This window comes from Phoca vitulina, unplaced genomic scaffold (assembly GCF_004348235.1).
Source record: "Phoca vitulina isolate PV1807 unplaced genomic scaffold, GSC_HSeal_1.0 scaffold19, whole genome shotgun sequence".
Taxonomy (NCBI): Eukaryota; Metazoa; Chordata; class Mammalia; order Carnivora; family Phocidae; genus Phoca; species Phoca vitulina.
The window spans coordinates 9,949,864-9,965,081 of NW_022589722.1; the positions used below are offsets into that span (position 1 = coordinate 9,949,864).

The 15,218-nt window shown below is 35.8% G+C and overlaps 2 protein-coding genes across 3 annotated transcripts in view; one reads left to right on the plus strand and one right to left on the minus strand.

Annotated features, from left to right (window-relative positions):
• METAP2 (methionyl aminopeptidase 2) overlaps positions 1–7,299 on the plus strand; it is a 30,284-nt gene extending 22,985 nt beyond the window's left edge. The window contains exons 6-11 of one of the 2 annotated variants that reach the window (XM_032416419.1): positions 735–916; positions 1,739–1,833; positions 2,095–2,191; positions 5,053–5,156; positions 5,808–5,923; positions 6,613–7,299. In XM_032416419.1, coding sequence (XP_032272310.1) covers positions 735–916; positions 1,739–1,833; positions 2,095–2,191; positions 5,053–5,156; positions 5,808–5,923; positions 6,613–6,865 — 847 coding nt within the window. In that variant the 3' untranslated portion in view covers positions 6,866–7,299. The remainder of the gene's footprint in view (positions 1–734; positions 917–1,738; positions 1,834–2,094; positions 2,192–5,052; positions 5,157–5,807; positions 5,924–6,612) is intronic. The other variant, XM_032416420.1, reaches the window with a different exon arrangement.
• A 2,972-nt stretch (positions 7,300–10,271) lies between these two features.
• USP44 (ubiquitin specific peptidase 44) overlaps positions 10,272–15,218 on the minus strand; it is a 33,055-nt gene continuing 28,108 nt past the window's right edge. Inside the window, exons 5-6 of the mRNA XM_032416857.1 lie at positions 12,234–12,439; positions 10,272–11,279 (exon numbers count right to left, since the gene is read on the minus strand). Of these exons, the coding sequence (XP_032272748.1) occupies positions 11,080–11,279; positions 12,234–12,439 (406 nt within the window). The 3' untranslated portion in view covers positions 10,272–11,079. The remainder of the gene's footprint in view (positions 11,280–12,233; positions 12,440–15,218) is intronic.

Here is a 15,218-nt window from a genome sequence, read left to right on the forward strand (position 1 = left end):
TTTGTAAGAGCATGATAAAAAAGTTGGGGTTTTTTTGTTTTTTTTTTTTTAGTGCTAACTCCAATTGTATTGTTTGGCTTTCACTACTACTTTGCTAAGACCTGAAGTGAAGCTTCTAGAAATATCTCTGGGTTCTTGTACTGTAGATGTACTGAGGAAATTGTAAGAGGACATTTGTACCTCAACCACCCTATTTTGTACTCATGTACACTTATATGTGCAAATGCACACAATACTGTGATTCTTATATTCTGTTTGAAAATCTGTTATTTTGCTATCTAACAATTCATATTAAATTAGAATTATTGGTCACAAAACATAGTTACAATGCAATGAAGAAACCAATAAAAGTAATTATTTCTCTAGTTTTCCCTTTGAGAAGTAATTAGCTGTAAAAGGCAACAGTTCTCTAATTCAGACAATTTTTAAAATGTGCAACATTGAGCAAATAAAACATAATCATCATTTAAATTGAAGTCAAGAATCTCATTTCCTAGGAAACTAAGCTAAAAGTGGATCATGTGGTTCTGTTTCTTCAGATTTCTAGCAGAATTAAATTCTTTTATCTTTTAGAGAGGAGCTACTATTTTCATAGCATCAGAGAACTGTTTACTTACTCACATCCAGGAAGTGCTCAGATCACTCCCAGAAAGTAATTTAAGAGTTTTTAGTAAACTCTCTGGACCTGATGACCAGTAAGGTATATAAGGATAAAAATGTATTTTTTTTAATAGTGAAAAGTTGGAAGACTGTTCACGAAAGCTAATTAAAGAGAATGGATTAAATGCAGGCCTGGCATTTCCTACCGGATGTTCTCTGAATAACTGTGCTGCCCATTATACTCCAAATGCTGGTGACACAACAGTATTACAGTATGATGACATCTGTAAGATAGACTTTGGAACACATATAAGTGGTGAGTTCTTGGAAATAAGCCCCCCCCCCCAACAAAAAAAAAAAGTCTTCTCTCTGTTGGATGGGGCTGCAGGTACTTGAATTCCCCAATTTTCTTCTTTATGCCTCACTTCAGTAGGGCTGTGTTGAGGCAGATTTTGAGATTTACTTTTAAGGATCCTGCTAAATGGAGTATAATGCAAACTGTGGTAGTTGAGGTTTATTATTCTTTTCATCAAAGTGTGAAGAATTTAATCATACATTTCTTCATGTTGTTCTTTCAGACATTTATCCGTATAACAACAACAAACATTTACTTAGATCCTTTAAGTTTATCAACCTTTATATACTTGCTGGCTTTTTTAAATTCTCTCCCAAACTTTCTTAGGTTAGTACCTTTTTTATCTCACTTCAGGTGAGAAAATAAAGCTCAGATTAAGTACTTACCTGAGGATTTGCTAAATTGGAGAAGCTGGACTGACAATTAGTGTCTGTGGACCTATACATTTTCTCTGCCCACATTGTGATTCTTTAGTACCCCGGGTTTTTCTCTTTGATTTGTTTCTGTTTATAATTTTGCTTATCCATCTGAGTTAGTACTGAATTGGTACTATCTTGAAGTAATATATACTAACACTGGAAATAGTCTTTTTATTCTGAAACCTTTATGTAACTTATATTTTTTTCCACTTTTGATTGTGAATGCTATCTGGGTACTTGGACTGTTGCCTTCATTTGACCCATCATTTTATTTTCCTTTTAACTAGCAAGGTTAATAGAGTAGATGCTGTGAAGTAGACAAATTGACTAGCTGATAAGTCAACTTAAGAATTTTCTCTTTCAGGTAGGATTATTGACTGTGCTTTTACTGTTACTTTTAATCCCAAATATGATACATTATTAAAAGCTGTAAAAGATGCCACTAACACTGGAATAAAGGTATGTGAACTAGAAGCACAATTTCATTCAACATATTTTGAACATTTTATAGCCTGTTTAAGGTCTTTGGATTATGTAAGACCAGTCTACTGCCCTTAGGGTTTTAAGTGGGTAATTCTAGTACGATGTACCAAAGACTTTTATAGAGGAAGTTATAATGTGCAAAGCAGTTTACTTAATTGTCCTTTATTTTAAAATACTAATAAATTGCTATAAAATTCTGCATTCTGAGTAACAAAGTATACATCATTTTGTTTTTAGTGTGCTGGAATTGATGTCCGTCTGTGTGATGTTGGTGAGGCCATACAAGAAGTTATGGAATCCTATGAGGTTGAAATAGATGGGAAGACATATCAAGGTATGTTTTTTAAAAAAAAAATGTATCTTATTTTGAAATGCATGTGACCTCTTGCAGAATTAATTTTGCAAAATAGTGTTGAGTGCTTTCTTTGGGTCAGCTGCTATCTCCTGGGAACATAAAGAGGGAAAATGGGGGTGGGGGAGGGGACAACGAATGACCTCCTCATATTAGGAAAACTGTGGTCACTAGGTGGGAACTATTACGAAGCTACTGTGGTAGCTGATGGGACACCCAGGGATTTATCCCAGATTGACCAAAATGCAGACTTGGTTTTCTGTGACGATTCAGACTGAGGCTCAGAGACAAACCAGAGGCTCTTTCCATTGATGACCAACCCCTCCCCCCGCCCCCTGCTTTTTTTGAATTGAATTCAGAATTTAGAGTCCAGTTAATTTCTTGTGCGTCTTTCCTTTAATCTTTATTCCCTTTGCCTCTTAGTCTTTCCTAGCTACTGCCTTAGGTACATAGTCCCAGAGTCACCTATGCTTTCTGCTGCTTTCCTATCATTCCAGCCTTCCCCAGCTCTCAGGGTCTGACCACTATCCCCCTTCCTAATCTGCTCACTGTTTTCTGTAACTGCTATTCTAATAACTTTCTCACGGAATATTTCTTATATTACCTTTAATCAAATCCTGTCTCTTCTTTTTATTCCTCTTTGCAGAAACACTCTTGCTTCCTTGCCCTCAGTAAATTCACATCATTTAGCATTCTTTGCATAACTTTGCTGATAGTGATAGAGTATTATGTTTCTACCAACTACAAAAGGGGTTCTTCCTCTGTGACCTGATGGTGTCTGTCCTTGTTGCTCTCTCTCAGATCCTGTGAACACCAGCACAAATCAAAATACTCTTAAGGCTGCTCACACTTGGATGGGAGGTGTTATGGGATAATGAAGAAAACATACTATAGGGTCAGATGGGTCTATCTTTGAACTTAGATAAACCCTGTAAACAGAACCCAAGTTTCTTTGACTATAGTAGAATTAATGATACCATGTTTCTTTGTTTTTTTTTGTTTTTTAAGAAAAGTAAATTTTATGACAGTGCCTGGAATTTATTAGTATTCAACAAATTTGTCATTTCCTGCCCCCAGATTTGGGATTGGTGCCACAACAAACAAAGCTTATTCAAGTCCCTCTCAAATCAGCTTTCCCTCCTATCTTTTCCTAATTCTGCAGCTTTGGTTGGCTTCCGCTCTGCCTTTCAAGGTATATTAAGTGACAGTTTGACTTAACGTTTAGTCACCACATAACAATGCCAACCTGAAATACTGGAATCAGTATCTGCCTTCTTACTCTTTCCATTAAGCCAGTGCAGCGTTTTAGGTCCTGTTGTTTCAGCACCCCTTTTTTGATACCAGTTATTTTGTTGATCAAGGTTCTTAGTGGAGGGTGGCATAATTAATTAATTTTTACTGCTTTGAGCAGAAAGTGTATAGACAAATCATGATGTTGGGAAGATGAAAAAATGGACGAAAAGCTGTACTCCCAGCAGCACTTTCCAAAACCACGTAACAGAACTGAGCCATCAAGGGAGTGATTTTATTTACCTTGATCAGGAAGCTGCAGAATGGAAAGTTACCTTTATAGTTATTGGTCCCAAAATTAGCCTGCTGCTGTCACAACCTGTATAATATACAGATGGATACTCCTGTGCCCGGCTTCTTCTGTGTAACTTGTTGTATGTTAGGTTAGTATAGCTAAGCAATCTTTTTATGTAAATGTGTTTTTGATTGGCCTGTGGGGTAAGTTTGCCAGGTCTTGGAGAAATAATGATGCTTGCTGAATTTTAAAGTAAATTTAGCTTATCATTTGTATAAGAAGGAGAATTTCTTTGAAGAGCTAATTGGGAGTTTCACTTTCCTGTGACACCCCCTAAATGTCATTGTTTCATTGTTGTAGAGTTGAAAAAAACCTTGCTACCTAATTCTGCCCTGAAAGAAAGGTAGCTTGTACTGAGAATTCTAGCCCTGTAAAGCTAGGTTTTTTTAAAAATCTTTTTTTATTGTGGAATTATGTTGTGTGTGAAGAGACACAACATAAAAATTCAGTTAAGCGGAATAGAATATTGCCAGCACTCCAAAAGCCCTTCAGTTCTGTATACCCTTTTGAATTACAGCAGCCGTCCTCTAGCAAACCACTGTCTGGAGTGCTAAAGTATTTTCATTTGCTTTTCTTAATGTCTTTATTACCTAATTATGCATCCCTAAATAATAGTATAATTGTGCTTAATTTTGATATGTATAATAAAACAGTATGTATATAATTGTGCCTTCTTCTGTTCTTTTTTCTTTAGGTTTTATTTCAGTTGTTCACTGTATTCCCCACTTTTTGTTTTTATTGTTGTGTAGTGTTCCATTGTGTGAATATACCACAGTTCGTTCTGTCATTGGTCTCAGGACCTTGGAATTGTTTAGATTTTCCTTATTACCACTTGAGCTGTGCTATAATTATAAAATTTAGTTTTATAATCCTGTCATTTGGACACAGAATCCTCATTTTCACATTACCTTTTGGACCATAACTGTATTTTTTGTTTGTAATCACAATGTACATGGCATTTTATAACTTTTATTAACAATACCTCCTTAGATGCATCCCCATTGTATCCTCATAACATAGTTTGTTCTTTTCCCATCATCTCACCTTCCTCCCTTCTAGTTTTTAATCAGTAACACTGTAGTAAACATCTTTTCATATTCCACTGGTTTTCCAGTTTTTATGTAACTATGTCAGTGTGAGGTTATTTAGTAGAGCCATGTCTTATTTTTAAGTCAATGCTTAAACTCTGTGCCAGAAAGCCAAGAGATGTTTGTGCTCCTGAAGACCTTGAATAAACTATCTTTTCCTATTATGCCAGTGAAACCAATCCGTAACCTAAATGGACATTCAATCGGGCCATATAGAATACATGCTGGGAAAACAGTGCCCATTGTGAAAGGAGGAGAGGCAACAAGAATGGAGGTATGTGTGCCATTAACAGTGTTTTTTTATGAAGCATTTTTATTTTTTTTCCAAACTAAAGTTGGTGATAGTTGAGTATGTAGTATGTTGAGCAAAATTAACTTGCCATCTATACTCCGATAGGAATTGGTCTGTGTGAATGTGCAGATGATGTCTGGTTAGACCATGGCTCAGTTAGCTGTGGAAGTTGGGTATGCCAAAGGATTGTTTTTTCACCACTTACTAAGCATCTCTTAGGTGCCAGTCTCTTCAGTAGTCCCTGAGGATGCATTAGTGAACAAAATAAAATTCCCTGCCCATGTAAAGGCTACATTTTTTTTTTCTTAAGTAGGCTCCATGCCCAGTGTGGAGCCCAATGCGGGGCTTGGACTCAACAACCCTGAGATCAAGACCTGAGCTGAGATCAAGAGTCGGACACTTAACCGACTGAGCCACCTAGGCACCCCATAAAGGCTAGATTCTAATAGGACACAGAAAGACCAAAAAGTGCTAAGGAGATAAAGCAGGGAAGGGTGAATAATGACTGCCAGGGGTTATTTCATGTTGTTTCTTACATGAAGTAAATAATACCTCAGGCTGAAGTTAACAAATGGCAATTTTAATTAGTTCTGGATTTTTCTTCTCTCCCCCTCGCCCTTACATATTCTTTAGGAAGGAGAAGTATATGCCATTGAAACCTTTGGAAGCACAGGAAAAGGCGTTGTTCATGATGATATGGAATGTTCACACTATATGAAAAATTTTGATGTTGGACATGTGCCAATCAGGTGAGAGACCATTGTTTTTATAGAAGTTTCTTTTCCCAGTTAGCAGCATTTTAAAAAATTTGACAAACATCCACAGTGGTACATTCATAAATGTACAGTTCTATAGCCTACCGGTAAGTTTTGTGGATTTTTATAATACAGCAAAGAAATTGCCCTGTTAAAAATCTTAACTGAGATAAAAATGATACAGGCAAGTATTCTCTTAAGATCCAGTTTCCAGTAACAATTTGAGAGGTGATTATTTTGCTGGCATTTCTAGCTGGTGGTTCTTAATATTTTCCTATTGGTAAACTTCCTATTTTTACCCTTTTTTCCCCCTTAAACTTTTTGGAAAAGATGGTTGAAAGATGGGTTTATACCTCCTTTGTGTGCAGGTCTTTCAGCTTGATGCACAAAAAAGGAAATTCCCACCATAGTACTCTTGATGAGTCTCTACTGGGAATTTAACACACACGTGTGTGTAAACACATAAATATGATAAGATAGCCTTCAGCTGGTCTCCCATTCAGCTGCCATGTATAATTAGGTATGGGCTGTTATACATTCTGACTTTTGAATGTTGAAAGAGGCAACAAAAAGGTTTTTGAATTACTGAGTGAAGCCACATCTACGGTGTAAGTTTTCCTTAACGGGGAAAATGAGTGGGTAACTTTTTAGCTACCTGTTAATTTTGGATTTTCTCCTCTTAGGCTTCCAAGAACAAAACACTTGTTGAATGTCATCAATGAAAACTTTGGCACCCTTGCCTTCTGCCGCCGATGGCTGGATCGCTTGGGAGAAAGTAAATACTTGATGGCTTTGAAGAATCTGTGTGACTTGGGCATTGTAGATCCGTATCCACCATTATGTGACATTAAAGGATCATATACGGCGCAGTTTGAACATACCATACTGTTGCGTCCAACGTGTAAAGAAGTTGTCAGCAGAGGAGATGACTATTAAACTTAATCCAAAGCCGCCTCAACATCTTTTATTTTCTAAGCTTTGTTGGAATACATTATACCAGAAGTAATTTGCAACATGTTGTTTGTTTAACAGTGGACCTATGTAATGCTTTTATCCATGTTTAAAAAGGAAGGAGTTTGATCAAAGGCAAACCATCTAATGTAATTAGCCAAGGAAAAAGCTTTCAGGACTTTCAAATGTTAACTGTTTTTCCCATCTAGGAAATGCTATAAAGCTCAAATTAGTTAGGAATGACTTATACATTTTTTGTTTTGAACACCTAAGAGATGCTTTTCAGATATTTATATTGCCATATTCTTAATTGAATGCTTTGAATGACTACATCCAATTCTGCACCTATACCCTCTGGTATTGCTTTTTAACCTTCCTGGAATCCATTTTCTAAAAAATAAAGACATTTTCAGATCTGAGAGCTATATTTCAATGTCTGTGGTTATAATTCTGCACAGGAATTAGCTAAACATAAATAGCTAAACATGTAGGGAAATGTAGAGCCTTGTATCTTGATTGTAGACCTCTACACTGAAACTTTTCTTCTGACATAGCGGCTAAAACAAGATCTATACATGCATTAACTGGGAGAATCTTCATAAATTAATATAGAGCTTTAGGAATAGTTTGCCTTTATTTTCTTTTTAGAACCATATTAATCTGTCTTTCATTTTTTCCCCCTGACATTGGAAAGAGCTATTAATTGAAACATGACCTAGTAGGAATATGTACCAGCTTGAAACCTTGATTTAGTAAAATCTCAACATTTAGATCCTTTGTCCAGTGGTAGTACTTATCAGGAAATGTATTCAGCTTACTCAATAAACCAAAAGGGCATTTAAAACTAGAAATACTACAACAGGGAAACTTCTGTACTTTTAGATCGTGCTCTAGTTAGAAAAGTTTGATTGACTTATTAGGCTTTTTCATTAGTGAGCCAAATTATTTTAACACCCTGCCCCTTGACTGGCTTGAATTCAAAACTATGGTGGCATTTCAGGGAGTGAGGTTACAGTAACACTCATTATGGCAGCTAAGTGCATAAGTTGAATGTAAGATGCCGAATACTTGTTTAACTGAGTCCCACTACAGATTCTTGAACAGATTGCTTGAATTCTTTGTAACTGATTTGTTGGGAATGTTCCAACATAATTTTAAAATTGTTTATGTACCAAGGTAAAGCCTTAATTTGTATATGCTTTAGCACAATAGGATTCACTGCCTCTGGGATGCTGTTTAGTTTGTATTTTAACATTTTTCTCATAGGAAGAAAAACCGGACTTCTGTACTTAGATCACTTACTATACATTAAAAAGCTGCTCTTTTCAGCATTAGAGCTATAAATGAATGTTATCTTGTGGGATAAACAATCTAGTTTTTAGCTGTGAGCCATGTTTATTACGGTGCTAATGTTCAAGAGCTACTTTTGGATTATTTTCTCCATTTTCTGTGATGTGCTTAGTGGCAGAGCTCACCAGTTCATGCTTGGACATGTTATAGGTCTTGGGCCCTCCAGCTAGTTCTTTTGGGGTTCTGAGTCCATACGTTTTTGATGTGTTTTGGTGGGAGATAGAAAGTATCTTGATTCTAAGCTCAAGAGTTTTACAATTGACCTTATGAGTGAAGAATTTTGGAGCTTTGTAAGACCGCTTTAGCAGTAGTGATTTCAAACCAGTTATGCGTTCCAAGCTCCCCCGCTCAGGTAACTATTGCGAGCGGTAGCATCACTGCAAGCCCCTGGAATAGCTGGAAGGAATATGATCTTGTAAATAGGAAAGCTGTCACTTAAAAAAATTGTATTGTTTACCTACTAGCCATGTATCTCTTGAAATCATTTTGTTATGTTTACAATGATGTACCTTATTGGTAACAAATTATTAGTTTGATGTTTAACAAATAGTGCCTTTAGTAAATTATTTTACAACCAAAACATGTTGTTTTTTGTTAGATCAACTTAGTTGAATATAGACGTCTACACTGAGATATACAATAAGAAATCTAAGTTTCTGTTCATTGGCTAGGTTTTAGTTTTGTTGTAAATTTAATAGACTTAATTTTTTTATATCAGTTTTAGGTTTGCAGCAAAATTGAGCATAGAGTTCCCATATACCCCCTTGACCTCATACACACAGCCTTCCCCATACGTTTGGTTTTGAGGGATTAAAGTAAAAGGCTAAGTCACTTTCTTTCATATATTTTTATATTGAAGTTAAGTACTGAAACAAGCAATTATACCATTACAAACAGCAAAGCTTCCAGAGTGGTTTTTTGTTTTTTGTTTTTTTAGATTTTATTTATTTGATAGAGATACAGCGAGAGAGGGAACACAAGCAGGGGGAGCGGGAGAGGGAGAAGCAGGCTTCCCGCTGAGCAGGGAGCCCGATGTGGGGCTAGATCCCAGGACCCTGGGATCATGACCTGAGCTGAAGGCAGACGCTTAACTGAGCCACCCAGGCGCCCCCAGAGTGGTTTTTAAAATATCTCCCTAAAATTAGGTGCAAAAGTGTATAGCAGTTAACCCAAGTATAAAGTAATCCTTGAAATTAAAAGAGGCTAGACTCTAGTATCTTGACCACATAAATCTTTAATGAGGTATAATTACGTTAACAGTTGAGGTAACAACTTGCATAGGTATTTAAATGAACGATTTTAAACTTTAGCCATTTAATACTCAAGCTGTATTTTTGGCATAAATGATTTGTCTGTTCAGAGATAAATTCTCATTGCACTTCATGATCAGCTGCCCCAATGACTTGCTCTCTGAAATTTAAGTAAAATTTGCTAATAGGGGTCCTTTTCAAGCTTATACTTAATAGATGATCACTAGCAGAGAACAGCATTCTACAGGATATTATCTTTCATTAAGATTTCAACCTGCAAGAAAACCCACTTAAAAAAGGAAAAAATGATCTTCCAGTGGTTAACACTGAGCTAAGATGTTAAATAGCTGATCTATAGAGGTTAGTGAGTAATTAGCAGCAGTAGGATTTTGAAGAGATCTAGTAAGATTATTAAGGAAGAGCAAAGAGTATTTCATACTATATTTTTTAATAAAAGGTAAGTTTAGATAATTTTTAATTAAAAAAGTAAGGGCCCAGTGTTTGAATATCTGAGGTTCCTAGTCTTCACATAATTGGAGCAAAAGTAATCCAACCCTTTAGTTATTTAGAAATATGAGATGCTGAACATGTTGCCCAGTTGCCAATTTTGAACAATTATCTTCTCTGTCCTATGCAATTTTTTTCTCTTCAAGAAGACATTTTTTTCCTTTAAAAATCTCAAGATATGGTACAAAGCTTTTAAGAGATCTAATGTTAAACATATAAAATGAACTTATTCAAGTTAAACTGTACTTGTATATCATAATATACTGCTGAATTCAGATTTTTGATAAGACTGCTTATTAGAATCTGGACAAACCTGTTTCTGCCAAACAAATCATCATCCTAAGTCCCAGCCATCATTGTTTTCATGTCCACACTACTGAAGTAATTTAAATATACTATAAAGCTGTAATTTTCATTTGTATAAAGTTGGACTATGCCAAATAAAGAACAATTATTAAAACTTAATAAATTTTTGGAAAAATGGAAGTTCCATTAACCAAAATATGTCTATTCTGAGCCCTGTAATACACAAAGCCTCAGGAATATCAATTAGTGTGATTGATGAGTATTTAGGTGATACCTTGATATTTCACAACGAGTGTAGTAGTTTAACTCCCTTCAAGGGGCAATGGTAACTTCAGTATACAAATGGCCTGAAATTTTTTTTTTTTTTTGGTATGACTATTAGTGAAGAAAGTATCTAATTTTCCATCTAAAAAGAACTTGTATAGAAAATGCCTACAAAAGATAAATAAATGTATAAAATGATGCCACCTGAACTTCAGTAAAAGATTGCACAAATTCATGATCTGAGCCAATTAAGACATCAAAATAAAAAAGAGGTAATGCCAGTCTGAAGTAAACACTAAAAGTTTAAAACTCCCAAGTACTTGAAAAAAGTTTAGTTACCTGCTGTCATTGATATACATATTCATGCTAATCTTGTCTCTGTGAAAGTTCTGTTGTAGATACAAAATGTATAAACAGTGCACTGATTCCTAAGTAAAAAATTAAAACAATGAAGCTCCAAATTGTAAGCCCTTTTAAAAAGTATATATAAAATCACAAGAAGAAAGCCCCACTGTCTTTGGATCAGCTAAGGATTTCATTAGAAGAGGTATCAGCTTCTTCATTGGGATGTTGGCTACCAGACAGGAGTTCTGGAGGCAAGAGTTTAGAATGTCCATTCTCAGTAACTCGCTGGGTGTAAAACAAGATATAAGCTTGGGCCTTGCATACTTCGTCCATAGTGCACATGCTTAGCTTGGAGTCATTGCAGTGTACCCAGAACCCTAGAGTGAAGCACAGAAATACTTTACCTGAAGGTTTATAAAAGAACTTTAGAAGTTTCTAATATAAATTAATATGGATTTAAAGGCATTAGTTTCAGTGAGAGTTACATTTCTTTGAAGGGAAAATAACTATCTAACCAATTCATTTCTATCGATGAGAAATACAGCTTGGGCAGTATGTTATTCTGGAATCATCTACCTTTATTCTAGAAGTAATCTGAAGTTAAAAAATCTGAGTAGTTCACTTGACACTATCTTTAATTCTAGGTATAATCTGACCAGTTAATGCTTTTGCTGCTAATCATATGTAGAGCAAACAGTGTACAACTCACTCTTGGTAGTTTATTGTTAAATTAATGGCCTTCATGGATTATGTGGGCTTTCTTTCCATACCTCTTTTCTGGGTGAGGTGGAATGGTATGCATGGGGAGGCTCAGTCTTCGTTCAGTAGTAGTTAAAGGAAGGGGAAATAAAAAGTGAAACCTAAATCAATTTTGCTACCTATAAAGATTGTCCTTGAGGGTCCATGGAGGCAATAAGTGAAAGTGAGTTTTATTAATTAAAACCTGAACTCAGAGTTTGTTCTAAATATCTGTGATCCCCAGTTCATTAAATGCTCTGTTCTCTAACAAAATTAACTAGATGAAACCACTAAACAGAGGACCTGCCCTTAGAAATGTGCTTGTAAGGTAGCAATCTGACTTTTAATCAATGTGACCATCCTTACTATCCCATACCTACAGCCTTTGAAAGTCAAAACTACTACAATCCTGCAGAAAATATCCCATTTTCTGCACAAACCTTTGTTTTTTTATGAACTGTAGTATTCGTTAAAAAAAAAAAAAGGTCAAGTGGCTTCCCTTAAGATGATTTAGTGGCCAATTTAGAAATTGTAAAGCCTAAATACCAGGTTCCAAGTCTGACCCAAGATAAAATACTTTTCCCCATCTATACCTCCTTCAGAATTATAGCAGTAGGCAGTGTAGTGTCCTGAGCCAAATCCTTTCCCATGGTGCATTACTACAGCAGATAAATCATAGATAAAACATTCTGGTCTGAGGGATTTCAGGGATTCCCTGCAGCAATAAGGCTCCATGTTTAAGATTTCTTCAAAGCCAACATGAACACCAATTTTCTCTCGGTTATTACGTCCTGACCACCTGTGAACAAACCAGGGTAAAATGATCAAAAAAAGTCAAGGGAATATACCATGTACTAGGTTCAGACAGTCATAATAAAAGTCCTCAGTATAGAATACAAAGTATCATATGTAAAATAATATAAATATAAAATCCTTTCAATGCTGAAGTTGGCTATAAATGGAAAAATTTAGGTTTATTAAACAGGTCTGGTCAGGTTTTAAAATATTTGTCTTCTGTAGTTAGAAGATTATATAGGAAGTAAATTAACTTTCAGCAAAGGAAATTATGGCCCTATAGCAGTTTCCCCCTTCTCATAGATTAATTCAAGGTACCAAAGGGTTTTAATTCTCTATTGCCTTGTCACACCAGGAGGAATCTAAAATCACACCCCAGAATCTAGAATTTGTTCTTGGGAGACATAACCTAGACCTTTCTTGGCCAGATGTATGGGAAAGCAGGACAAAACAAGGCATCTCTAATTCTTCAGAACACTTTAGAGCTCTTCTGACTAAGAAAAAAACAGGAACTGTAACCCTTCCCTGTAAGTCACCACAACACTCATTAGGGACAGAACTCAATGCCTCTGTACTGTCATTTTCTCAGTCTGTCGGTCATGCTTCCTGGTACTGGACCAAAGCTTGGCAAGCAATGTTTTTATCATACACATAGTATGAGCTGGTGCTACAGGGGAAAATAATGTCTTGTTCAAGAGACTGTAATGCAGCTTGGTTTACGGTGGTACAGAGACAAAAGACAGACACAGATGAAAAGAGGATAGCATTGACTTTAAATGACACAATGGACCAAATGGACTTCACAGATATACTCAGAACATTCAATCCCAAAGCAACAGAATACACATTCTTCTCTAGTGCACATGGAACATTCTCCAGAATAGATCACATCCTAGGTCACAAATCAGGTCTCAACCGGTACCAAAAGATTGGGATCATTCCCTGCATATTTTCAGACCACAATGCTTTGAAACTAGAACTCAATCACAAGAGGAAAGTCGGAAAGAACTCAAATACAATACATGGAGGCTAAAGAGCATCCTACTAAAGAATGAATGGGTCAACCAGGAAATTAAAGAATTAAAAAAATTCATGGAAACAAATGAAAATGAAAACACAACTGTTCAAAATCTTTGGGATGCAGCAAAGGCGGTCCTAAGAGGAAAGTATATAGCAATACAAGCCTTTCTCAAGAAACAATAAAGGTCACAAATACACAATCTAACCCTATACCTAAAGGAGCTGGAGAAAGAACAGCAAATATAGCCTAAACCCAGCAGAAGAAGATAAATAATAAAGATCAGAGCAGAAATCAATGAAATAGAAACCAAAAGAACAGTAAAACAAATCAACAAAACTAGGAACTGGTTCCTTGAAAGAATTAATAAGATTGATAAACCCCTGGCCAGACTTATCAAAAATAAAAGAGAAATGACCCAAATAAATAAAATCATGAATGAAAGTCGAGAGATCACAACCAACACCAAAGAAATACAAACAATTATAAGAACATATTATGAGCAACTATATGCCAGCAAATTAGATAATCTGGAAGAAATGGGTGCATTCCTAGAGATGTATAAACTACCAAAACTGAACCCGGAAGACACAGAAAACTTGAACAGACCTATACCCACTAAGGAAATTGAAGCAGTAATCAAAAATCTCCCAACAAACAAGAGCCCAGGGCCAGATGGCTTCCCAGGGGAATTCTACCAAACATTTAAAGAAGAATTAATACCTATTCTTCTGAAACTGTTCCAAAAAATAGAAATAGAAGGAAAACTTCCAGACTCATTTTATGAGGCCAGCATTACCTTGATCCCAAAATCAGACAAAGACCCCATCAAAAAGGAGAAATACAGACCAATATCCCTGATGAACATGGATACAAAAATTCTCACCAAAATACTAGCCAATTGGATCCAACAGTACATTAAAAGAATTATTCACCACAACCAAGTGGGATTTATTGCTGGGCTGCAAGTTTGGTTCAACATCCGCAAATCAATCAATGTGATACAATACATTAATAAAAGAAAGAACAAGAACCATATGATCCTCTCAATAGATGCAGAAAAAGCATTTGACAAAGTACAGCATTCTTTCTTGATTAAAACTCTTCACAGTGTAGGGATAGAGGGTACATACCTCAATATCATAAAAGCCAGCTATGAAAAACCCACAGCGAATACCATACTCAATGGGGAAAAACTGAGAGCTTTCCCCCTAAGGTCAGGAACACAGCAGGGATGTCCACTATCACCACTGCTATTCAACATAGTACTAGAAGTCCTAGTCTCAGCAATCAGACAACAAAAAGAAATAAAAGGCATCCAAATCGGCAAAGAAGAAGTCAAACTCTCACTCTTTGCAGATGATACGATACTTTATGTGGAAAACCCAAAAGACTACAAGCCAAAACTGCTAGAACTCATACAGGAATTCAGTGAAGTGGCAGGATGTAAAATCAATGCACAGAAATCAGTTGCATTTATATATACCAACAACAAGAAGAAAGAAAAATTAAGGAATCAATCCCATTTACAACTGCACCCCAAAACATAAGATACCTAGGAATAAATCTAACCAAGGAGATGTAAGATCTGTACTCAGAAAACTATAAAATACTCATGAAAGAAATTGAGGAAGACACAAAGAAATGGAAAAACGTTCCATGCTCATGGATTGGAAGAACAAATATTGTTAAAATGTCTATGCTACCTAGAACAATCGATACATTTAATGCAATCCCTATCAAAATACCAACAACTTTTTTCAAA